The sequence below is a fragment of the Populus trichocarpa genome, chromosome 9, assembly GCF_000002775.5.
Source record: "Populus trichocarpa isolate Nisqually-1 chromosome 9, P.trichocarpa_v4.1, whole genome shotgun sequence".
In the NCBI taxonomy this organism is placed as follows: domain Eukaryota; kingdom Viridiplantae; phylum Streptophyta; class Magnoliopsida; order Malpighiales; family Salicaceae; genus Populus; species Populus trichocarpa.
Genome location: NC_037293.2, coordinates 3,941,152 through 3,966,600, shown reverse-complemented (window position 1 = coordinate 3,966,600; position 25,449 = coordinate 3,941,152). Strand labels below are relative to the sequence as shown.

At 32.4% G+C, this 25,449-nt stretch overlaps 2 protein-coding genes, 1 long non-coding RNA gene and 3 other non-coding genes across 6 annotated transcripts; 2 read left to right on the top strand and 4 right to left on the bottom strand.

The window, feature by feature from the left end:
• Positions 1-2,935: 2,935 nt before the first annotated feature.
• On the top strand, positions 2,936-8,023 carry LOC7489273 (uncharacterized). Its single transcript, XM_052456012.1, has 11 exons — positions 2,936-3,308; positions 3,502-3,586; positions 3,697-3,893; positions 5,237-5,319; positions 6,288-6,333; positions 6,457-6,513; positions 6,667-6,721; positions 6,796-6,896; positions 7,012-7,075; positions 7,183-7,316; positions 7,617-8,023. The coding sequence occupies exons 1-11, from the start codon at positions 3,219-3,221 to the stop codon at positions 7,788-7,790; spliced, it is 1,086 nt and encodes a 361-aa protein (XP_052311972.1). The 5' UTR covers positions 2,936-3,218; the 3' UTR covers positions 7,791-8,023.
• Positions 8,024-8,673: 650 nt separating this feature from the next.
• On the bottom strand, positions 8,674-12,329 carry LOC7489274 (uncharacterized). Its single transcript, XR_008060134.1, has 4 exons — positions 11,685-12,329; positions 11,428-11,597; positions 9,311-9,855; positions 8,674-9,221 (listed from the first exon to the last, which is right to left on the bottom strand). It is a non-coding gene; the product is annotated as an uncharacterized LOC7489274 (transcript).
• On the top strand, positions 12,161-12,234 carry TRNAV-AAC (transfer RNA valine (anticodon AAC)). Its single transcript has one exon. It is a non-coding gene; the product is annotated as a tRNA-Val (tRNA).
• A 1,030-nt stretch (positions 12,330-13,359) lies between the features above and the next one.
• LOC7488130 (uncharacterized) lies at positions 13,360-14,103 on the bottom strand. The gene is made up of 2 exons (XR_002983730.2): positions 13,846-14,103; positions 13,360-13,751 (listed from the first exon to the last, which is right to left on the bottom strand). It is a non-coding gene; the product is annotated as an uncharacterized LOC7488130 (long non-coding RNA).
• A 5,642-nt stretch (positions 14,104-19,745) lies between these two features.
• Positions 19,746-19,817, bottom strand: TRNAC-GCA (transfer RNA cysteine (anticodon GCA)). Its single transcript has one exon. It is a non-coding gene; the product is annotated as a tRNA-Cys (tRNA).
• Positions 19,818-22,281: 2,464 nt separating this feature from the next.
• On the bottom strand, positions 22,282-23,980 carry LOC7488132 (actin-depolymerizing factor 2). The gene is made up of 3 exons (XM_002314158.4): positions 23,780-23,980; positions 22,846-23,111; positions 22,282-22,740 (listed from the first exon to the last, which is right to left on the bottom strand). The coding sequence occupies exons 1-3, from the start codon at positions 23,780-23,782 to the stop codon at positions 22,590-22,592; spliced, it is 420 nt and encodes a 139-aa protein (XP_002314194.1). The 5' UTR covers positions 23,783-23,980; the 3' UTR covers positions 22,282-22,589.
• Positions 23,981-25,449: the final 1,469 nt, after the last annotated feature.

The following is a 25,449-nucleotide window of genomic DNA, read 5'->3' as shown; positions in this document are numbered from 1 at the left end:
TTAATTCTTATATTATATAGTTATTAAGATTTATAGTTGATAATTTATTTTAATTTGTTTAAATTCATAAAACCTACATACTGAGTTCTGAAGCCAGGATGAAGATATTTCCATTCATGCTTTGTTCACCAACCAAGACTTCAATGAATAACTTCTCATGGCTAGTCAAATCATTTAATTAGATTTATTGGATCTCAGTTGGCAGACAAACTGAAGGGAAATTAGGAAAATGAGGTGACCCAGCATGCAGGTTCCCTTTTTCTAATTTCTGGCTCAGTATGAATTAGTTCTTGACAAATAATAATTGGTGTCCGATTTGATTTACATGTCTGGGACCTCGTACTCAGGCTATATAGTTGCTGATAACTACTTTACTGGATGTAAAGACAACCTCAGGAAACGGAATGGACATCCATGATTTGAGCTTATTCGTCATGGTATATTCTTGTCTTTCGGTTTTCAGTTCTTAATATTTGACACCAATCTTTTCCTTCCTTACTAATACATGATGCAACGCAGTTGTGTATAGCTCCTGTGGATTAAGTTATGGTTCCTCTTGGGTCCAAAATCCCTTTGCTAGGTAATTGCATTGCCTGCCCTAGTCTCTCGCTGTTTTAGTTCTTGTTTATTTTTGTTTTTTAAAGGTGTATTTGAAAAAATTTAATTTTTTTTATTTTTTTCTTTACTTCAAATTAATATCTCTTTAGTGTTTTCAGATCATTTTGATACACTCATATTTAAAAAAATTATTTTGATGTATTTCAGAGTGAAAAATACTTTAAAAAGTAACCACAAGTATACTCTCAAACATATTAATCTATAGGAAAATGAATTTCTTAGCAAGCCCTGATCCTATTGCCACTAGCTTGGTGCTTATTAGCGTCGTGAGGAGGAATAAGTAACATTATGAGCCATGATTTTTTATATTAAAAAATCATTTCAAACTAGTAAGCGATAACTTAAGCTGTTAAATGAAGTTTCAAGATATGATTTATATTTTTTTTAACATATTTTCTCAAGTGAAAGCCCTTTATGCTTGAAAGTTACATAAACTCACACTACCTTATGCTTAATTTTTATCAAATAAATAGGGATAATAAGATTTAAACTCATAACTACTTGATCATCAAGATTTTAATATCATGTCAAATAATTATCTCAACTCAATAACTTAAACTATTAAGTAAAATTTTAAAATATAATTTATTTTATTCTTTAATATTACAGCTTCATCAATTCAGATGTTATAAATGTGCTTGTACATATTCATACAGGGAAATGTGGGACATTTTAACTCGGAAAAATGTGATATCTTGCAGGCAATAAAAACAAGTGTGATGGGCTTATATCTTGGATTTGTACTATTATTTTTAGAACGGTCAGTGAATGGATTCACTCATTTATGATACCAGAGAGCAGGATTTTGCTTACATCTACTTCAGAGGTGTATATATATATATATATATATATATATATATATATGGCGATCCTCTTGTGCATCCTCAAACTGAGAGCTCCTGGGCCAATTTTAATCCAATTGGTATGTTCAGTCATTGTTCCAAACCAATTTACTTGCATTTTCACTGTTCTAATAAGCTAGTAGTTTCCTTAAACTTGCTCCAGCTTGTTCATGACGCTTGTTGGCTTGCTCTGCCGCAGTCCAATTCGTACGAGATCTCTAAAGTATTGTTTCACTGTAACATGATAAAGGGTTTCTCTATAAACAGCCAGATGTGAAAGATTGTTGGCCATTTCTAAAAATTAAATCAATTAGATTTTGTAATGAAGCAAGGAGATTTCTCGGTGCACCTTCCATTTGAATCCAATCCTAAAAATACCACCGACACTTAGTCCCTTGTTGTTTTAGATAAAATAAGTGCAAAAAAACAAAATATGGTAACGCCATCAAATTAAATCACTGCATAATCTACCACCAAATCTAAATAATTAATGATAAAGAGATATTCAAGTAAAGTTGACAACTGTCATTTCCATTGATCATCGACGACACTTTCTTTCATACTAGCTTTTATATATCTTATCCATGCTAATAAACAAACAACAGCTATTTCATTTTTATTCTACATTTTTATTTTATAAAATTAGATAATTGATTCAATTATCTAATGGAAACCTTCGAATACATGTTAACTGTAAGATTTTTTTATTATTATTAACGTGGGTATTCAGGTTAGCTTGCGTGTACCTTGACTAATCCCACGGGCCCTGAAATTAACAACCATATAAGTCTCTAGTGGTCCTGAAATTTGTGGGACTCGAACTAGTGATCTTTAACGAGTAAATTCAAGACCTGACTAGTTGAGTTACACCCCTCATAGTTTGTTTTTATTATTATTATTATTAGAAGGTATAAGTTCAAAATGAAAACTTTTTTTTATTTTTATTATTATTATTGTTAAAATTTTAAGTTTACTGTGCTAATTTAAAAAAAAAACAGATAATTGTGTTCCCTCCTGCCCTTCTCCGACCATTTTTCGCCTAGAGTAAAGTCTTGTTTTGATTTGCTTATGCAAAAATGGCAAGTGTAAAACACGCCCTCTCCAACCAACCACAAACAACGCCACTACTACAGCACATGCCTTTTCCTTTAAGAAATAAAATAAATCTAAAGTTCTGATCCACATTCGCCCCACTATATACCGTTAATTACAATTGTGTCCTTAAATAATAACTAGTCATTATCTTCTTACAAATTATATGTTAACCCTTATATTCTTAAATCAGTCCATAACTTACTACTTTAGTGCCAAATTTTGCTTATTCAGTAACATTATTGCCTTCTCGTAAACTATAGCAAGAGGAGAAAAAGTTGTGGATCTAAATGACTTAGCTAACAAACTAAGAGGACCAATTTTGATATGTAACTCTCTTTATCCTTCTAATATTATCATTATCGTAACTTAGTGACGGTCTCGGTAAGACCGAAACAATGACACAGCCAATATTTATATTTCTATTTTAAAAAAACACAAACAAAAAGAAAAAACTGCTCCGGTGTACATTATTGAATTGGATTCTCGACAACAGGAGGAAGAAGCTTCTTCTTTAATTTTAAACCATTAGAATTTGTTTGGTCGTTTGCTTGGATCGGAATTTATTCATCAGGCTTGGGAGGGAGGGAGGGACGGTCGGCGATTTTTGGATCAAATCAAATGAAATGGCTGAAGATTGTTAAAATAGTGTAATTATATAAAGAAATGGAAAAGACAAGTTCACCCACGCCCGGAACTGGTAGCTCAGCTTATCTGAACGCTCTCACTGTTGAAATCGAGAAAAAGCTGCAAAGGGTTCGTTCCTTTTCTCTTCCTTTCAATTTCCTTTCCTTTTTCTTGGGATTCTTTTGTTCACTGAAAGGATTAAGGAAATTGTATGTATTCTGATTTTCAAGTGTTCCAAAATCAAGAATTGATATATATATATATATATATATATATATATTTTTTGCTAAAAATTACGTGATGTTTTTAATGACAAGGGCAGGCACTAGCTTCTCCAACTCAGAGACGTAACTTGTTACAAGAGTTGTTTGCTGACAATGCTTTGGAAGTTGATGATCGCGCTCGAGGTCTGTTATAATTGCATGATGATATCAATCTGTGTTAATGGTCTATTGTTATTTCTCATTGTTGGCTTTTATACTGTTCACATCTTGATTTTTTCTTGCATTGAACATAGGTATAATTTTCAGCAGGGAAGAAGATGCAATTTCTCCTGTGGAAGATGATGCTGATGGCCAACTGTGCTTTTTCAACTTGCTCGCTGATTATTATGTTAGGGTACCTGAGAGTGGAAAACAAATCCTTCATCTGATTCTCCAACTCTGGAGCCAGTCATTTGCATCACATATTTTCTTTCTTTTGTTCCATAAATGGGTATGCAGCTTGGCTCTGTTCCAGTAATTTTTTTCTCTCTTTTCTATCCATGAAGAATCACATATGTTACTGATCTTTAATATAGCAATACAGTTCTCGCATTGGTCTTTTGAGAACTCGATATAAACCCGTATTTTCCTTGCCTGATTGCATGTTGTATGGCAGCAAGGGAGCCCTGTCAAGATTGCTTCTTTGCTGCTGTATTCGTTTCAGAATTAGAAAGTCGAATTGACCTGCTGTTTGCCATTCCTTTTGTAATGCAACTTATTTGAACTCTCCACTGATAAAACAGTATAGGCTGCAAGCGAGCTAGTAGCTCAGCTGGCAATAGTCAAGTGGTAAGGAGTCAACTAGAGGGAGAGGACATTCCTAGTTCGAACTCTACCACTTGCATTTCTCAACCCACATGTAAGTGTGTAATTGATTGGAGACCTCGAGTTGGCAGGCTCTCTCCCGTGATTTGGCTCTTGGGAGTGGCTGTCCACCCATGGGTCGCGTCCATGATATCGAAAAAAAACAAAAAGAAAAAACAGTTTAGGTTCTGGTGGGTTGTAAGATTGACTGTTCCAAACTGGTCAAAAATATATTATAGAATCGTTTGCATTGGCAAGGGTGGAAATGAAAATGGTTGAACTTGTTTTTTTAGCTCTATAGGAAAAAGAAAAAGAAAATGCTAGTTTCTCAATCTATGCTAGTTTTCTTTACATTTCCAAAAGTTTTGTTCTTAAGGTGCATGACTGCTATTATTAACCAGAATTCACATAAATTATGGATTTAAGAGATACCAATACAGTCTTGTATCCCAGAGTAGACCCTATTTTCACATTTGACCTGTCTTAAATCTCCAGCAGCGATTCCTAACATGTGCAAACTATGGTTTTGTGGCTTCTAAGGTTATATTAGGCCTTGTTTTCATCACTTTTTGTGTTGTAGTTCAAAATAGAAGTTATTAAATTCAAGTTTGGGCTTAAATGAAATACCACTTTATTTTCACTTGTTTTGGGAAGCTGTTGCTATTAAGAAAAAAATGAGTGGTTTTAAATTTGAGTCATAACTTAGTTATGTTTATTTCCTGATTCACAACTTTCGTTGCATTCGGTTTCCTGAATCTATGTGAATACTGGTTCTGGTTTATGTGCGCCAATATGATTCAGATGCAGGTGTAGTTAAAGGTTATCAAATGGGTTGCTTTGCATGAATACAATTTGAAAGTTTATTTTTTTGTTTTTTATGTTAACCATCCAAATTTATTTGAAACATTAAAATCTATTGGCAAAGTATAATGCTATATTCCATCAGTTGTGGCCATATAATGCTGTGTTGCACTTGTATGTTTTCTGCAGCTTTTTGAAGCCCAGCTGGATAATACTGAAGTACTTCTACGTTTCTCATCTGCTCTTGTTCAAGGTGCTACAAATGTTTTCTGGTATGAATATCAGTGAGCTCAGATTGGTAGTCATTTAGTGCTGCTAAATACTAATGAGTGTTGGAAAGTTTGTGGATCATGCTGATCAATACACAAAACTATTAAAGAAAATGAGTTTCATTCTTCATTGTGCTTTTTCTTTCTTAATATGGACTGGGAAATATTGTTAATTGTGATGGACACTCTCAAGATTCAAAATTCTATTTGCTCCATATGTTATTTCCTTTTTGTTTTCTTTCCAGATGGATTTGGGTTGATCTATGAAATCAATTCAATGCAGGGAAACAGTATTTTGACTAGTGGATCATAACTAGTTAAAATTCAAAGTGCTTAGAGCCTGTGGCTTGTACCATTCTGTGAAGGGGATTTTTTTTTCAATAAAGAAACGAGGATAAGGTTTGTCATTATTCATTGAGGAAAAGCTAAAGAAAAAAGAAATGAAGAAAAAAAAAGGAACTTTGATATTCATTTAACTTCTGGCGTTTCTATCAACCTCTGTAGCTGTTTCATTGTGCTATGATTGATTCCTGAGACCCTGCTGTTATTATAACCTTTGCTCCATGGGAGTTTAATCAATTTCAAAGTGTCTTATTGCTGCATTAACAGAGAGCATCCTTGCTTCTTCCTTTTTTACCTCTCCAACCAAATTTCTGGATCCCTTGCATCTGAAATTTGGTGCTGCCACTGAAAATCCATTTTTTCAAAGGGAGTCATAGCAAACCGAAGTATGGAAGTACTTTAATATCATTAGTTTCAATTGAACTTTTACATGTTAGAGTGCTGTCAATAAAAGTTGCACGTCCAGTTGATTACTGTACAAACATGCCATTCGGTAGAATCATAAACTAGGATTTAACAAACATTATATTTTCCCTTTCCATGTTTTTGGTTTGAAGATATATCACTGCTCTATTCTACCATTCCATCCATGCAACAATGACTTGAACCTTTGTGGTAAAACTTTGCAGGATTGACATCCAAACAAACACAAGGCGCTTCCAGTCCCTATTTCAGGCAAGTGTCCTTCCAACAATGTAATTTAACCCCTTCAACTGGATATACATGGGTAAAATCTTGGTCTCTGTATAATTATTCTATTCTTCCTCCTTACTTTACTTTTTCACTTGTTGATTTCAGTATCTCCTTGATGAAGTTGCCTTGGCGCCTATGCAGTTGAATAAAATTCCGGTGCAGGTCTGGCATTGATGCACCCTTTTTGATCTTACATGCCAATTGTTTTTATGTATGCTTGCCTTCAATTGTACTTCCAGAAAAATATGGTGTGGACTTCAAAATTTCCTTGAACGCATTTGCGTTTGAAAATAATGTCATCTTTCATTAAATCAGGCCCAGCGAGAACTGTTTCTTTTGCTCTCAAGGTTCACCCTCTTTTACAACTCAGGCAAGCTTTCTAACTTGTATAGATTCAATATTGAACAACAAACGGGTTATCATTTTATAATATGATCTATGCAGTTGACAAGCACGAGAGCTTCTTAAAACAGTTTCCTGTTTTTCTAAATGCTTTCTTGGTTGGTGGCCCAGCAGACTTCTTTGTTATTGAAGTTGCAGACCAGGTATATTCTGTGTATTCAATCTTAGGGCATTTATTTTCTGAAGAGTTGGTTATTTTTTACCTGTAGAGAATTCATTTGTGTATTCATACGGTTTCCAAATTCTTTTGCCTGCCAGCTTCAAAAGTTAAAGGTGGAACCAGTTCTATTGCATTACCTTTCACACATTAAAGTTCTCCAAGGTGATATTATCCGTCAGTTTCCAAAATCAAAGTGTCTAACATTGAATTGACCTGATATAAACAATTGCAGGTTATTCTGAATAGGGTAATGTAATTAATTTCTGCAGGCTTGGAATTGAGAATGACCACAAGTACAAGATTGAAGGCATGTTTGTATAGCTTCACTTCGCCTGGCGGTCCAATGTATCCCACAAGAGCTGTCCGTCATGCCGCCTGGGATTCTTTGGATTTGCTTTTCCCTGTGAGTGCTTTTATCCCTGGTTGTTAGTGTCATCGACACGGTTCCTAATCAAATTTCATCAAGTAAATGTCATGAAAGTGCATATTTTGGTATCAACTTTAGGATCAATAAGCCATACTCTTTAAGCAATGCTAGAGCTGTAGTAAATGATACACTGCTTAAGATGATTAGGTGCATTCTTTAACGATCATGCCTGGATAATATTTAGATTTAGAAAAGGAACTTGAGTTGATCCATGATTCCCCATTCCTAGGACATGCCTTTCATGTCGTTGGCAATAACATTAATTGCCTGCCACAGGTCGGGCAGTATCCTCGACATCTCATAAGCTTCTTTTTTCGACTCCTGTATCCATGGTGCTGGCCCTCTTCATGTTGGAGTTTCATAATATCTTGCATTAAGGCGGTATTCTATTCTCTGTTGGGGCTGTTGTTTTCTAGCTGGGATAAGCTGAGAGAGCCAAAGAACTACTGAACGGTGATGACAAAATATCCAGTATCTTGGCTCCCCTGAAGCCTGAACTTGCAATTTCAGCTTGAGATGTATAACATTCCATGTTATTTTGTGTTGTATAAGTGCTATTCTTTTGCCTTAGCTACCCTCTCATTGTAGCCTATGAGGGTATTGTCCATATCTTCTTACCCGTTTGAAAAAAAAACATTTATATTATAATTGGATGCATAAATAAATTGGATTCTTTGACATTATTCTTTTTGGTCATATTTATTTGAAGTGCACGTGTCAAATCTCTCCCTCGAACACCCAAATTTATTTTGAAAGCGCATTTACCTGCGGTAAGCACACGTGCAAAATGTTTTTTTTATATATATTAATTTAATATTTTTTTCATGTGAAATGGATTGTCAAGATAAATAAATAATAAAAAAAGTGATCAAACAACCTTTGCGAGGGTTATGGAAAGAACAGTGAAAAAAATCTTCATCGAAACGCAATGTTAAAAACCTTTGCGAGGGTTATGGGAAGAACAGTGAAAAAAATTTCTATCCTATCGAAAAATAAAGAAATAAGTCAAGATAATAACTATTTTATTTATATAAAAAAATTAACACCTAATATTCATATTTATGATTATCTAATTATAAAGTTTTTATTTTATTTAAATTAAAAATTATCGTGAAGAAATTATAATTATTAACTTAAGAAAATAAATATTTTTATATTATATTTCTAATAAAAAAAAAGTAAATTTATAACACTAATTAAATATGCTTGCATATAAAAGAAGAATATCATATTATTCATTGTTTTGATTTTTTTTTTTTAATTTGAGAAACAATGACAAGCATCTAAAAGAAAATCGTATCGAACTTCAAAAATATAGTTTTCATACTTAGTATGAATTTAGAAAATATGAGAAATATTGTCTTCAAATAAAGTTTTTTAAAAAAAAAATTGTTTTTCTTTCCAAAAAATTGGAATACTGCTATATTCTCAACAGCACCAAACTAACTCCACGAAATGACATACAATTTTTGGTTACGAATATAGTGAACTTAGCAAGAGCAGTGGTCTGGATGCAATTGCAGCTTTCAAATTGCAATTCAAGAGGTGTTAGATTTACCCTCTCGTGCCCAAGACGATTTGCGCAAGCATAATGACTATCAAGGGTTAACCAGCTGCATTCCGACGCAAAAGCAGGAGCTTCGAAGAATGCAGAAGGCAGTGCAAAGCTCTCACTCGTCAGTGTAGTTTAACCAGCACCCAGAGTCATTCCAGCTGCAAACCATATTCCAAGCTCTATATCCACCTGCGTTTTCAACATCATCGGGTTGAATGAAGCAGAGATGCAAGTTGCAGTCACTATTATGAGCTGCATCAGCAGTCATGAAACAATCAGGGAACTGATATTTCACCGGACAGAATAGATGCAGCTTATTCGAGAACCTAACCATTAAAAAACCAACATTAACAAGGGGGCAGCACGAACAGTTAAAAACAATCCATGGCGATGGAAGAAATAGGAAGAAATCTACCTCCATATCTCCCTGATTTTACGATGAAGAGGGAACCAACAGACATCACAGCACGGCGAAGCTCATGACAAAGTTTGATTCTCTGCCCTTTGTAGACAGTTTTCTGTCAAAGAAAATAGTTCTTCCCACCCCAACCTATAAAATCACGAAGCTAACCAAACAAAAAGCAAGAGTGCATTACATAGAGATAGCTCCCCATCAACCCACATCAAAGAACAATACACAATAAAAGCCCAAACCTCCACAATAAAGATTCTAATAGTTTTCTCTAACAAATATTTACAAAATCACTAATACAACTTGGCCGAGACATGGAAAATAGTTCCATTGCTGCATGAAAGATGTAGGGCCTACCACCAAGACACCAGAAATGACTTCAATTTATCTGCATTGATTCTGAATGATACTTCTCTAAATCTGCATCAAGATCTTCAGCGGATACCTTTTCACCACACCCCCTTCCACGTCCACGGCCCCTTCCAAGTCCACGGCCACCGCTGCCGCCGCCACGCAGTTGTACCAATGCACCACCCCTACTTCGTACACTGCAGAATAATCAAATGGAAACCCATGAATGCACAAGAACAATAACAATTCTAGTACAGTTCGCTGAGCGAGGACATATACCAGCATATCTTGGTACCCAATAATAGTTGCATTTATAATATGTTTAGGTCTTTTTTCCTTTGTTTAAAAGAAAAATATGTTCGGATGATAAATGAAATTGCATTCCACTCGCATACAGATGTAGATGTAAGAATCTTACAATTCATCATATGAATCTCAAAAATCAACTATGAACTCAATCACACACAAAACAGAATGAATTGCTGGGTGAACTGGATATGGATATGGATATGGACATTAATTGTGTGATTCAGGCACAATTTGTTTTGAAACTCTGAATTACATGACTCAACCAAATTGAAAAACAAATACTCACAAAGAGATGATTAAAAGAGGATCTGCATGATGCAGGACATATTTGGCTGTCCTACAAGTGTATAAGGTGGTTATGAGTGTGGAAAATTGGAGATTTTAGGGTTTCGATCAAAGCAAAGGATTTGAGGTTTGTAAATTGAAATATGGATGAATGTGCAAGGCTGCTAGAAGTTTTAAAAACAGGCAGTTATATAATGTAACTGTCTGCTATTTGATGAATTTGGACAACCTCCTTTCAATTTTCAGCCACTACAGAGGATGCAACAACGATTCATATAAAAATCAGCCCTAACATCATTATATAACAGTAACAGCTGTTATGGCTGTTATTTTGAAGATTCAACCCATTATTTTTTTTTTAAAAAAAAAGGTTCTTGATAGTTTTGGTTGACTTCCTTTTGTTCTTATTTCCAAGATTCCACACAAAAGAAGCAATTCCAACTTCTAGTAATGTAGTAGTAGTACACTGAGACTCATGCTCAGTTATCTTCTTTTTTTCCTTCTTTCTCTCTCTAGTTACTCAACTCTCTTTCAACCTTCTTCACACAGTTATTTTTTATTATCTCACCAAATCAAATACAAAGTTAATTATTTGCTGGGGAAGATACATCCTTACTTGTAACAAATTGAGGTCATTCTGATATTTTGACATAGTACAGCAGGCACCACCAAATCCAAGACCTCAAAGGCAGAAAAAGCATCTACCATACACGAATGTCAGTCAGACTAACTTTTAAGTTCTAACCAACCGATGTACAGCGAAGCCCACTACTACCAAAATCATGCACAACAACAGAAGATTTCAAGATCACATGCATAAGCAAAAATGAAAAGGCCCTTAGATGCTAAAACTTAATTGAGCAGCAGATAATCATCCTTATGAAATTCTGCATATAATGTACTGTGATTGGCCAACAAAGTTCAAGACTTTCCTATAACAAGAGAAATAAATGATGGAACAAAAATTCTGAAAACAATTTGGCAGCAACGAGACACAATGGCACAAAATTAGCAACCAATGACAGTATCAAAACACAACTTCTCAACATATTTTGCCAGAAGACGACAACCAAGATCATAGGAATAATGAACAACACAACTGACAACAGGCAAACAATAAAGAGAAATGTTACAGTAGCCAAGTAACACAGAGAAGAATAGGAGGGGAGGCTTACCGTCCAGAAAGTCCATTAGAATTTCCAAAAGCGGCATTAGCATGATGGGGTGCAAAATTTGTTCCCGCGATCTCTATCTTCATAGGTTTCTCATCAAGCTGAACCTTGTTGTACCTCTTAACAGCAACCACAGCTTCAGCTGGTCGTATAAAGACAACTTCTGCCGTTCCCTAAGAAAAAAAAGCCATTCTGAACTACAGCAGGACACAAAGAATCCATCAGAAGTACGTAGGGTATGCCAAGCATGAGTTAGATACCTTCGATCTGCCGCTCCGGTCGTAATGGATTGAATACCTTTTCAGTTCACCCACTTCGGAATAAAATCCCTGCACATAGTTTATTCATCTATCAATGGATGGGGAAGCGGCGAGCAGGACCGGTTCCGGAAGGGCGGTCTCGTCCACGGCCCCGGGAAATACAGAATCCGGATTTTTTTGCTATTTTTTATGATGTCATCAAGGGACATGTCCAAAGTGCTTGACATTTTATTTTTCTTTTAACTTAAAATCAGAAAAATAAGATGGAGAAAGCAAGAGAGGAAGAAATTGATTTACGAGGAGGAGGAGGAGTGTTCCCTCGAAGTAAGAGAGTGTGCTTCAGAGAATGCCCAAAATGTTTGAAGTGTTGGAGGAAATTGGCGCGTACTTCCACGCTCTCTTTTCATATCTCTATCCTGGCTGTTATTTTTTAAAACATTAGATAATTATGTATTCTGAAAAAGCCTTAGCATAAAGGTGTCGTGGTGTAGTTGGTTATCACGTCAGTCTAACACACTGAAGGTCTCCGGTTCGAGTCCGGGCGACGCCATTTTTATAACCTTTTTGCTGCTGTGGGATTCTCTTTAGCATCTTCTATGGAATTTTGTTTGCCTCACCTAAAAATTTGAATCTTACTTCTCTAGGTGTTTTTTTAAAACAATTTCTATTTTTTTTCTATTAATTCCTAAAATTTTTTAAAAATATATACATGATAATAATATTAAAAAAAATTATTAAAGATAAATTTGAAAACTAAAAGATAGATGCAAGTTAAAATATACCATATGGTATGACTAAGAGTTTTAATTTTTTTTATTTAATTATATAACAATAAAAATATTATATGAATAGTAATAATTTAAATTTAACTGAAACAAAATAACTTGCTAGTAAATTCCTCATTTTCTTATTAATCTTTTTTTATTTTATGTTTTTTATTTAATAAAATTCATAAGCAATCAAAACAAATATAAAAAATAAAACTGAATGATTTGAAATAATAATAAAAAAAGTATCTTTATGGTGAATAAGAGTAATTTTTTTCGGTTCGGTTCGGTTTTTATCAAAAAAAATAACCAAACCGAAATTTTTTTTAAAAAAAAACCGAAACCAGTTCAAACCGACCGGTTTCGGTTCGGTTCAGTTTTTAGGACAAAAACCGGTTTTTCCGGTTTGGTTCGGTTTTGGCTCGGTTTTTTCGGTTTGGTTTTTTCAGTTTTAGGCTTATAAAACCAAACCGGTTGGTTTTTTTAAAATTTTAATCAGTTTTTTTTCACGGTTCGGTTTTTTCGGTTATTTTTTTTTTCCAGTTTTCTCGGTTTTTCGGTTTTTTTGTTCACCCCTAAATGAAAACACATCTATCTTACTAACGGGCTTTATTTTTTTTGGCAATTTTTTATTAAAATATTTATTATTTATACAACATATCATATATAAGAAAAGGTCAACAGAGATATCACAACCAAACCAGAAATTCTGCATTCCTGTCCAGAGCCTGCTAATATTAGCTAGATAATTGTCATCAATGCCATTTCCTTCTCTAAGAAAATGAACAAAGGAGACTGATCTAAAACCTTTACACGTAGAAAAGATAGCATTGAACTCATGGTGCCGTTCATGCATGGTGATCATAGATAGTGGTAAAATATAATTAATCACATATAACTCTGTGGTGTGTGTGTATATATATATATTTATAATTAAGTTCTATGAAAATACATAGAGAAATACAACTTTTATGAAGATTGCAATACACGCATGGAGATTGGATCCTGGCTCCTTACTCCATTTTATTCTTTTATTCTAGGTACAGTCCACAGTTCCACAGCATTCCTTAACAATATCACAAGAATATATCGCAGTTTTTTGGATCTTAACCAATTGCAGGGACTAGATAAACAATGCCATCTTTATCAACCCAAACCCAAACCCTATCGCACCGAAAATCCTCGATGATTGATGATCCTTCTGGCACAATTATAGCTTCAACCAGAGAGTTTTCTCTCTCGATCGTTTCGACAGCGCACTTCCCGTCTACTCCAAGAAGCTCCGGCCATGAACTCTTACCTGCATGTACACAGGTTATATGTAAGTTAAAACAAACTATGGACATGACGTTTTCAATTACTGCTTAATTTCAAAGAGAAAGAATATCCATTACCTTGACAGATAGATGCCATTTCTTCTCCTTTTCACCTTATAGGATTGTTTCCAGCTAGCTTGTTCTGATTTAGTTTTTTTGAGATTGAGGTGGGCATATTTATGGCGTAGCATTCATAATTGGTGGCCACTGGTTGGTGATCATTGACTTTTACTCTAGCAGCCAGCCAATAAACTAATAATTAAGTTCGCAAGTTGATTGCTTTAGCAGAGATAAGGATAAAAAGGATGCATGCATGTTTTCGTATGAACATCTAGCTGTTGCCCACCCTTACACTAATATATTTTATGTTTGAAAGATTTTGTGCTCCGTGTATATCCAAAACCTTACGCGTAAATTCTCGATAAGGAATTATACGGTTACCTTGTATCCAGTAGCGGAGGTAGGACTATTTGTGAGGGGCGGCTAAATGCTATGAAGTTAATTTTATTTTATAATATAGTTATTATTTTAATTTTGTTGGTATTTGTACTTATCAAATATAAATATATAAAGTATATAAAAATATTAGCTAAAGCGAAGCATTATTTATGTTTGATAAATTTTGAAATAAAGTAAAAAATAATAAAGAATGATTCTTACATATTTATTTTAATTATGCTCGTCGTTCTTTCATAAAATAGAAATCATTGATTATCTTATCAATTGTAAATCTTTCACCAGTTTTTTTTCTATATAAACAATGAAATAATTTGCAAGAAAATCATCCTCCATCCGATTGTGAAGTCTTGTTTTAACAATTTTCATCGCTAAAAAAGCTCATTTAGTAGTTGTTATCGAAACATGAAGAGTCAAAATAAACCGAATCAGCCTATCAATGAGTGGATCAATTATTGATTTTTTTTTGTTTCAACCAATCCTTGACATAAATCAGCAATCGATGACATATTCTTTAACTTTGAATGATTGGGTACATCAAACTCATAATGCTGCCATTGAAATCTCAAATGATTTTTTTCTTTGTCAGAAAAATTTTCAGGATAAAACTTGTCAACAAGTAAGCATATATCTTCAACATTGAATAATTTATAGCTATTTTTAGGATCTAAAGTTGTGCTCAACTTAAGAAGCTCGATCGCCTGCTCATTGAATATATTATTTAGCTCTTGCAATTGTTAATCAATGATAGTTGTAAATATATCAACTCGGTAGTGATGTTCAACTGTTACTGATTTTTTTTACAACGAGATCGTCCCATACTAGAATAACAAGCATCCATATCAGAAAATTCAATGTATTGATGCTTACAAAATGATGTCACTTCTTCTAAAAGAGTTTTCCAACCATCATCTCTTAACTTATAAATTAAAGTCTTTATGGTAGTCACCAAATGCATAGCATTTAAAATGTGTTGAAATTTTGTTGCAGGGCTTGGAAAATCAAATGACATGAGAAACTTAAATGAAGAGGCCGCATCACCACGTTGAGAATAAGTAGTTCCATTTAAAGCAATGTTTTCAAGAACCAAGCAAGTTGCCTCATACATTTTTATCAAACTGCAAATTGCTTTAAAGTGCAAACTCCATCTGCTATCTCCAGTTTTGCTCGTTGCAAACCTCCTACTTGATTAACTCCTTTACCCATTTCAATCTCACCAATATTAACTAAATGTTCAATTGTAGCTACTTGAAAAACCCGTAATTCATCATTACGCTTGCAAGAAGCACTAACAATGTTAATAATAAAAATCAAATTCTGAAAGAAAGTGTGAACATCAGATATTTCTCTAGCTGCAGCAATAAGAGCCAATTATAATTGATGAGCTAAGCAATGTATATAATATGCATAAGGGCAATCATTAATGAATAAAGCTTGCAAACCATTCCATTCTCCACGCATATTACTAGCACCATCATACCTTTGGCCCCTAATATTTTGAACATCAAGATTGTGATGATATAAAACAAAGAAAATCTCTTACTTAAAAGTTAAAGCAGTTGTATCTTTGACATGAACTATATCCAAAAATCATTCTCATATAAATCCACTTCTATCAACAAACCTAATAACAAGAATCATTTGCTCTCTTCTAGATTCATCTCAAGCTTCATTAACAATTAAACAAAATCTTGCATCACCAATCTCATGACGAATTGAAGACTGAACATTTCTAGCAAAGACATGCAAAATTTCTTTTTGAATTTGATGTGAGGGGTATTTAGCATTTTGTGGAGCATTACCCAAAACAAGAGCACCTACTTGTTTATTGTATGATGCTAAAAGTTCCACCATTTCAAGAAATTTCTTCAATTTTTTTATTTTGGATGTTTATCATGCCCTCTAAAAGCACATGCTTCAAATGTCGAACAATATCTATTAAAGCTTTAATACGCAATCGATTATTTAGAATTTTTTGAGTAGTTTGCCTCTTAACTACCTTCTCAAAATTACATGACTGATCTTTTAAATTTTTCAAGCACCTGATAACAAATTTATGAGCTGAATTTAGACATTTTCTCATATAAGTCAAAAAAACACATTGTTCCTCATCATTAACTTTCTTCCAACAAATGAATCCTTTAACAATAAATGTGTTTGATCTTGGTTTTCCAGATGGCTTACTTAGAAATAGATAAAAATGGAAACCAAATATAGTATTTTTCTCTAAATATTCAAGCCATGGATAACTTTTGAACCAATGAGACTAAAATCGACGAGGATGTTTTTCATCAATCAGCGAATATTCAGACATCAAAGGTTGATATGGCCTCAAATTAATGTATGCCCTTCGAATTTCATTTTATTGATTAATCAGGTATTTCTAAATTTGAGGACGATTGCTTGGATCTCTAATTAAATGAGCAATATCGATTCTAGTAGGAGGTTGCTCACTAATCAATACAGGATCTACGTAAACTGAAGTACATTGGGGCTGCCCAACCATAACTTCAACATTAAACATTAGAGTTAGTTCACTAGGTTGTGAGTTATCAATATTTTTCTTATGTTTCTCAAAAAAAGAATCAATTCTTTTTATTTTGTTCATGGTTCAACCTAAAATCAAAACATCATAGTTTCCTGTTTTAAAAATGAAGACAAATGACGATGTGTTAAAGCAAAAATTAGAACCAAAAATAAATTTTTACATGTAAACCACACTGACATATAAAAGCAAAATTAACATATTAAAAAAAATTGATATATAAAAGCAAATCTGACATAAAAAAATAGGATTATTGGTTCCTAAAGAAGAAAACTTACACAAAATCAAAGCGGGGTATATGCTTTTCAAAGAACTCAATCTAGCTAGAAAGATTGTGTCTAATTATCTATTGGACCTGGTGATAATGAGGTACAAGTGAGAAAAAAAATTGGTAATTTTGGTGGCTTTGTTAAAAAACAAAACATAAAAAAAAAAATCCAAGCATAATCGAAATAAACCCATAAAATATATCCAATTAATTAGAAAAAAAAACATTCACTATAACAAAAATTCAAAAAAAATTGGTAAAACTAGAAGATTTTGGGGAAAAAAGCAAAAAAAGCAGAATTATGAAAAAACCTCATCAAATTCTTAATAAACATCCCAAAACAAACAAAAATAGATTTTAAGTTTGGGTTATCAATTACCTTGTTTTGATGAAAGATGAATTAATTGGTGGCTCTGCTTCAGCCTTTCAGCTTCACCATTTGTATTCTTATTTTTATTTTTTACCTTTTGTGTTAGGGCTCCAAAGAGAGAGAAGACGACAAAGGTAATTGAATTGAAAAGGTTGTTGATGTTTTCTCTTTCCATGCGGAGAGCATAAAATAAAAATTTTTAAAGTAAAAGGAAAGCAAATGTATGTTAATTCTTGTATATAAGAAAATAGTAATTTATTATTAGAATGACCTATCTATTTAAAATAAAAAATATTCCACCTTCCCACACTTAAGCACTAAGTATTAAAAAATTTTGAAATATTTTGCAGGCGCCCAGCCCTTGCTTGCCACCCCTGCTTATATGTACATATACTTACCTTGTATAAAATTATAATCCTGTGTATTGTATATTATGCTTGCTATTATATTCAACTTTACATATATAAATACAAGAGGAGGGTTGCTATCTATTGTTACAGCCTCCTATTATATTCAAAAACCTTAACTTGGTATCAATGATCCATTGTAACAATATCTTTTATGGACCCAAATCAATCTATGTTCTTTCCTTCTTCTATCATGCCTGATACACGTTTTTCTATTGCTCATATTTCAAATAAAGAAATCATAGTTAAACTATCATTAAAAAAATAAAATTATTAAGCCAATAAATATATTTAATCATTATGGATAAAAAAAATGGTAAATTTAACAGCTATTTTAAATTTCTAACATTATGATAAAATAAAATATATGTTTAAGTAATTGATTTTTTATGGTAGTGTTTAGTTACTGTCTTGAGATAAAAAAAAAAAAGGATGGAAATAATAAAAAGAATAAATATATTTGGTTGAAGAAACAGAGACTTCAAAATAAATAAGTTTTTGATATAATTTTGAAGTGAATCTTAATACTTTCAAAATGGGAGATACATAGAGGACATTTCTTTAGACACAATATTTATTATTTTTTATTCTAAAAATATACTTGTAAAAAACTCTCAATTCCAAAATTATTCAACTAATACATGTAAGAATAAAAATAATTATTATCACAGTTTAAAAACCCAACTTGGGGGTCGATCCGAGGCAAATCCCGGGTCACTGGTCGAGCCTCGGGTCACTGGTCGGGTTGACTAGAGTCGGTGTAAGAATCAAAGTGGTTATTCTCATAATTTTAAAATCGAATTAGATGTTGACTTGGGGCAAGGCTTGGGTCAAGAGTGAGGTTGATAGTTGACTCAAGTCAATGTAAGGACAAAAATAGTTATTATCATAGTCTTAAAACCCGACTCAGAGGTCAACCTAGGTTAAGGTCTTGGTCACGTGTCTGAATGGTCAACTCGGGTTAACATAAAATAAAAGTGGTTATTATCGTAGTTTTAAAACTTGATTCGGAGGTCAAATCGGGGCAAGGCTCGAGTCAATGATCAATAAGGTCAGCCCTGGTTTATCGGGGTCAATGTAAGGATAAAAATTATAATTATCATAATTTTAAAACCTAACTTGGAGGTCGACTAGGGCAATACCCAAGTCACGGGTCAGGAGGGTCAACACGAGTTAACCTGAGTCAACCTAAGAATAAATATGATTATTATTGTAGTTTTAAAACCCGACCAAGAAATCGACCTGAGATAACGTTCAAGTCATAAAACAAGATGGTCAACCTGGTTGCCCTCAATGTTTTTTCAAAAAATATCAAAGCAACCTTATCATGACCAGTTTTGTTTTTCAAACAAATCAACGGGTTTTTAATTTATGTTTTATCTCGGGTTGATCTGTGTTTTTTTATCGGGTCAGGTCGAGTCAATCTTTTATCTATTGTTTCTTAAACTCGGATCAGTTCAGGTCCTAAGTCAACCTGTCAAGTGACTCCTAGTTTTTATAACTAGAGTTATTATAATATTATTAATTTCAACACTCAATATTAACTAAAATAAAAAAATAAATTAATTATTTTTAAAATTATATAAGTTTGACAACAACAATACATATTAAAATTAAAATATTTTATTTTATTTTATTATGTCTTATTTACCATAACCAAATATAATTCAAAAACAATCATTTTATTTTATACATCATTACCACAAAATACAATTCCATCTTCATCGCATTTTCCTATCTTACCTTCCAAAATAGTAATCAAACATTCTACTATATCAACTTATGCTGAAACAATTCTGAGCGATGAGGTAAAATTACTTTCTGTTTACATTAACTATATTTAAAAAATTCAGTGCATAGTAAGGGATGAGATATTATACTGTTTTCAAGAAAAGGTGTCATAATAATTTATAATAAAATAAATACATAAAAAGGGCCCAACCGGGTTCGAACCGGTGACCTATTGATCTGCAGTCAATTGCTCTACCACTGAGCTATGGACCCCTGTGCTTATCATTTAAGATAAATACAAATATATATATGTTATTACGACGTCAACAGTCATAGACTCATGCGAGTGTGACGTCGTTTACGCTAAAGGAAAATGGAAGACAGCATAAAGAAGCGCGTGTTTTTTTAAATTTTAAAAATAATATATATTTTTTAAAATTATTTTAATATGATGATATAAAAAATAATTTTTAAAAAATAAAAAAAAAAATTATTTTAAAATATTTCTATATAAAAAACACTTTAAATTATTACTGTTATTACAATCTCAAACACACCTATAATTTTAATTTTAATTATAGGGTCACCAACATCAAGCTGAAATAAGCCTAGCCATTAAAACAAAAGCTAAAAGAATTTTGTCTTTCAGTGTGCACACACTCAAATTTCACTTTGAATTTTCACAATGAAATTATCATTTTATCTTAACAATTTAAGCCTTGATTTCAAGGGTAATATAGTATTTTTCACAGGACATATTTGTTATTACAAGATTGAATGGGGGTAGAGAAGTCTTTTAACCTTTTATTTGTACAGTGTAATGTCTAGCATACCCTTAAAAGTTGAATTTCCTTAATTGTTAGGGTAAGGGCGTATTCGATTTTTTCTTCCTTAACTGTTAGGCCGACCATCGTCTCTTCTGAAGGATAACATTGAGGTGCATTTACTAGGACAGCACGTGTAATCCATATCAAGGTCGTTAGGTGATAGTTATATTTTTCTCTCCCTCTTCCCTTTGTAAAACATGTCAATCCAGCCATAATTAAGAGTAATCTTTTATTTTTTTTATTTTAATTATGATCTTCATTTTTTTAATTATTTTTTATTTGTTTTGAATTTTTTTTTTCAATTTCATCCTTTAAAATTTTATTCTATTTGGTATTTCCATTAAATTTAGTTTTTATTATTTTAATTGTTATTTAAAATATATATATATATATATATATATATATATATATATATATATAAATGTTTTTAACTTCATCCCTGATCATTTGATTTTTATATGAGATTTGACTTTTATTTTTTTAGTTGCTGTATTTTTTGTTCTTTTCTTGAAATTGATTTTATTTTTGTAATTTTATTCTTGAATATTTGATTTATTTAGAATTAAGCGTCATTTTTTTTTCAGTGATCCAGGTCTTATGACCCAGGTCACATATATGAAATTTTAACCCAGATTAATATCGAACTTTTTTTATATATTTTATTTTTTGATTTTATCATTCAACATTGAGTTTATTAAAAATTAAATTTTTTCTTTCTTTCTATGACGATATCTTGTCCTTGTGTTCCGGGCACACATTTGTCATGCTAGCTCGGACTGAATTAGTTTTTACATCATTTTATTATTTTCTTGTTTTTTTAGTCAAATTTGCTTTTCATGCTTTTTTTTTATTTTTTTTATTACAAGTTTGTCATGCCAGCTTTCATTAAACCAAGCTTTTTTTTTTTCAACTTCTCTTTTTCCTTTAACATTGAGGTCTTTAACTTAATCATTTTTATTTTTTTTTGCTATAAAATACATTAATAATATTTTATATTAATTTTTAAATTACAAAAAAAAATCAACTCGGCCGCAGCAAAGACAGGACACCCATCTAGTGTTATTCACTAAAATTGGTTAATAAGTTCTAGCAGCCCACTACTCAGGCCTGCTGTAACTAGCAATGATTCTCGGTGCAAGCTTTTATTTTCTTGAAATTATTTAGTACCAATCATTTCCATGTTTTTGCGATCATTTAATGTGCCACTTTGATTTGTTTTTTGTTAGAATTTTTCACAGCAATCATGTTGCAGAGAATCGATATTCAGATATGAGAAATGGGCTAGCAACATTCTCTGCTTGAAAGATTTTTATAAGCGTTTTTTTCCATTTTTAATCTACTGTTTCTCATGACCTTGAATCACAACACTGGTCTGAAAAATTGATAATTAAATTGATTTCCAAATGGCGTTTTTTCATTTGTTGTTGGTGTATGAAACCAAGGGATAGAAATTTGAAATTTGAAATTTGAAATTTCTCACCTGGGAAGCCGTCAACAAGTGGAATAGATAGAGGTAGCTGATAATTTTTCATGGAAGTATATTTTCTCAGAATCTTCCTCTTTGGAAGGTAAGAAAGAGGATGCTGATATGATTCAGCCGTCAACAAGTGCATTTTATGATCAGGGAACCAGTGTTTTCAGTAAAAACAACAACTGCGATGCCAGAATACTTAAAACTTATCAGGATGCTGATGCCGCCACCAGGAGAAAAGAACCACCGCTCCAGCAATTATTCTTGTATAAAATAATTTAGAAACAATCAGATGCACGTATATGGGAAAAGAAATTATTATAGAAGAAAGGCAGACTGGCTTTTCGTTAGCACGTCCATGTATAAAATGAACTATCCACACCAACACTTCAATAACAATGCCAAGACTGGAAATAGAACAGGGTTGTAAGAACAAATCTAAGAAAGAGTCAAACATCCATTTGCAGAGTTGTAGAAACAAATCCTGGTTTCTCTACCATCATATGATGATACACCATAGATTGCAAACATAGCTATAAGGAAACACACATCCCATAAGTTCATTACATGACGGATCATAGAAATAGAACCAGAATCACCAGATCGGTTCTAGAAGAGGACTGAAGGGTAAAACTCAAACAAACAAACCAATCTCATAATTCAGTCGGGTTCATTGCCACAAGCCATAAGCATTTCGCTCAGATGTAGAGTGCATCAAACTCCACCGCGAAATTGGGGGACTTGTATTTAGCTGGCACGGCTTCTAATGACATCGAGACCCATTTCAGTTGGATCGGTTGCCTGCAACTCTACCTGAATACCATCTAGTTCTCTCTTGAACCTGTCCTTAGAACTAGCATAAATCATCTTGCTTCTCACCCTTGATGTGTCGGGACACCTTTGTAAACCACAAAGAAAATTATGAGCGTCAGTTAAAAGTGAGAGCCCAAAAATAATAAAAGCACGAGCACACACAAATATAAACAATGTTAGATTTCATTACCATGCAATGAAGAAAATTCTGCTCTTCTGGACATTCTCTGCAGTCACAAAATCAAAATCATAAACAGCAAAGCGACACTCATCAGCAGGGAGGCTTGCAGTAAAATCTTCATAGCTTTGGGCAGGCTCACCAAGCTTCTCCACAATAACCTGCTTTTGCTTTTCCTCAATCTTATAAACTATGAAGCGGTAAGTTCTTTTAGCCTTCAGCTCCAAAAATTTCAGCTTGCAGTCATCATGCACTGCCATACCAGATGCTGCGTTGGCCTGTACACAGAGAGAGATACACAACACACGGTGAGATGAGGAAACAAAGAATGAAAGCGCTCACTCAGGCGAGCGATTCCTGAACATTCCTAAAAAGCAAAGACCCTCTATTATCATCTCTTTGATTCTTTCTTTATTAACACAGTAGGCGAGATCGATACCACACAAGCTTCTAAATTTACAGAACTAATTAATTAATTAATGTACCAAGACTTAATAATATTCAAAGTTATGACATTAGTCTATCAAATCTTGCAAATACTGATAAAGGGACCACATTGATTGCAAAAAGATTTCAAATTTTGGAGTTTTAGTACATTAGTAATGAACCGAACCATACCCTAATCCTCACATCTCACAGCCAAAAAAAAATAATTTACAAATCAAGATGAGACAAAAATCAGCAACTATTTATTTATGAATTCAACATCACGTTTACTTACAGAAAATACACGAGACACGATGGGTCAAAATTAAGAGCATCAACTAGTACGAAGTAGCATAAGATCTATCATTTTTAACCATGTAGTAGTAGTGGAAGCTCAACGACAAAAGAAATTAGAGATAAAATCTCAGATCTAAAGCATCATCGGTCGTCAGTCGCCACTTAAAAACAGACAAAGAATGATAGAGATCAAAACATGTAAGGTACTAAAAAATACACTCACCATGATTTTCCTTCTTATAGGGATCGGAGGCAAAAATAACAAGGCAGGGAAAACACCAGATTCACAGAGACAGAGACACAGTTTTTAGGGTTTTGCTTTCTTCGATTCAACACAGGCTTTTACTTTTTGAGAGATAATGGAGGTCCTCCCCTATGTCTCTCTCCCTCTTGCTGGTTTCTTTTTCTTTATTTCTCAGTTAATGGAATTCAGAATTTAAAAGTTTATTAAATTATAATTTGGTCCTTATATTTTTAATACATAAACAATGTAGTTCCTATATTCTTACAAATAATTAACTACTCCCTATACCTTTTTTCTTATAACTTGGTGCCGTTGTTTATTTTCATCGGTGAAATGTAGAGGGGGCACTGATCTTTCTGTTATTTTTTCTTCATGGTTATTAATTAATTATTTTTTAAACTAGACAAATTAAATTATTTGTTTTAGAAACATATAGGGACTAAATTATAATTTACTCATTTTACGTCTTACTAATAACTTTAGGAGTTAATATAACTTAGTCCCCATACTAGAACGAATTAATTTATATAGCATCAGAATTCAGAAATAATACAATAGTTATTTGATCGGTATATAATTAGATTGAGAATATAAGGATGAAATCTAAAATCTATGAAAATATGAGGATCAATCAATCATTGTTGACAATATTAAGGGACTAAGCTATAATTAAGTAATAACTTTGGGATATTTCTGGTGGCTCCATTAATTTATATTCTTCTGATGCAAGTAAATCAATAACATGATGATGCTCCAGCGCCACAACAAGGATAAAGTATGCATAACCAATGATAATCAGACACTTGTTATTTTTTTTTTAAATTTCATTCATATTTGATTTTACCATAATAGTTGTTTTTTAAAAATATTTTTTATTTAAAAATATATTAAAATAATATTTTTTAATTTTTTTAAAATTTATTTATAATATCAACCTATTAAAATAATTTAAAAATACAAAAAAAATTTAAAATTATTTTTTTAATAAATAGCCAACCGCATTATCAAACGGTATCTATCTTTTTAACTATAATCTCGTTTTCTTGTGTTTTAAAAATATTTTAAAAAAAAATAAAAAAATTATTTTTTCTTCACTTCTAATTAAATTATTTTTTTGTGTGTTTTTAAATTGTTTTAATATATTGATATTAAAAATAAATTTTAAAAAAATAAAAAATATATTATTTTAATATATTTTTAAATAAAAAATAACCGTTACCACAATACCAATCAATTTCAATTATTTTTCTGGCCTGGTCTGACGGGAAGGTCTTTTAAGAAAGCTCTGATTAGGGTTGGGCATCAAACTTTCTTCCATACCTTTTCTTTTTCATGTGAACTTTGGATATTGCAAAAAAATATTTTAAAAAATTGCTTTTTTAGATGTTAAGAGTATTTTCAAATGAGTTTATATATAATTAAGTATTTTTAAAAAAATTATCTGAAATGTAATCCTATATTGATTTTGATTTGATGTATTTAAAAAAGTTTAATAATTTTTTTAAATGTTGACCCAAGTCTTAATGTGGAAAATTAAAGAATAAACAAACTTCCTTAATCATTAATTAAATTTCATGAATCTATAACCCATATGTTTAACACAAAAAATTTCAGAGACTGCATAAAAACAGGCCTAGGTCGAGGTAATG

Bases quoted from the DNA above. Each gene is read 5' to 3' on its own strand.
- LOC7489273 (XM_052456012.1), top strand. From the start codon at position 3,219: ATGGAAAAGACAAGTTCACCCACGCCCGGAACTGGTAGCTCAGCTTAT. The intron at 6,334-6,456 runs GCAAGTGTCCTT...TGTTGATTTCAG, and splicing joins GCTTCCAGTCCCTATTTCAG to TATCTCCTTGATGAAGTTGC. The intron at 6,722-6,795 runs GCAAGCTTTCTA...TGATCTATGCAG, and splicing joins CACCCTCTTTTACAACTCAG to TTGACAAGCACGAGAGCTTC.
- LOC7488132 (XM_002314158.4), bottom strand. The intron at 22,741-22,845 runs GTAATGAAATCT...TGGTTTACAAAG, and splicing joins AGAATTTTCTTCATTGCATG to GTGTCCCGACACATCAAGGG.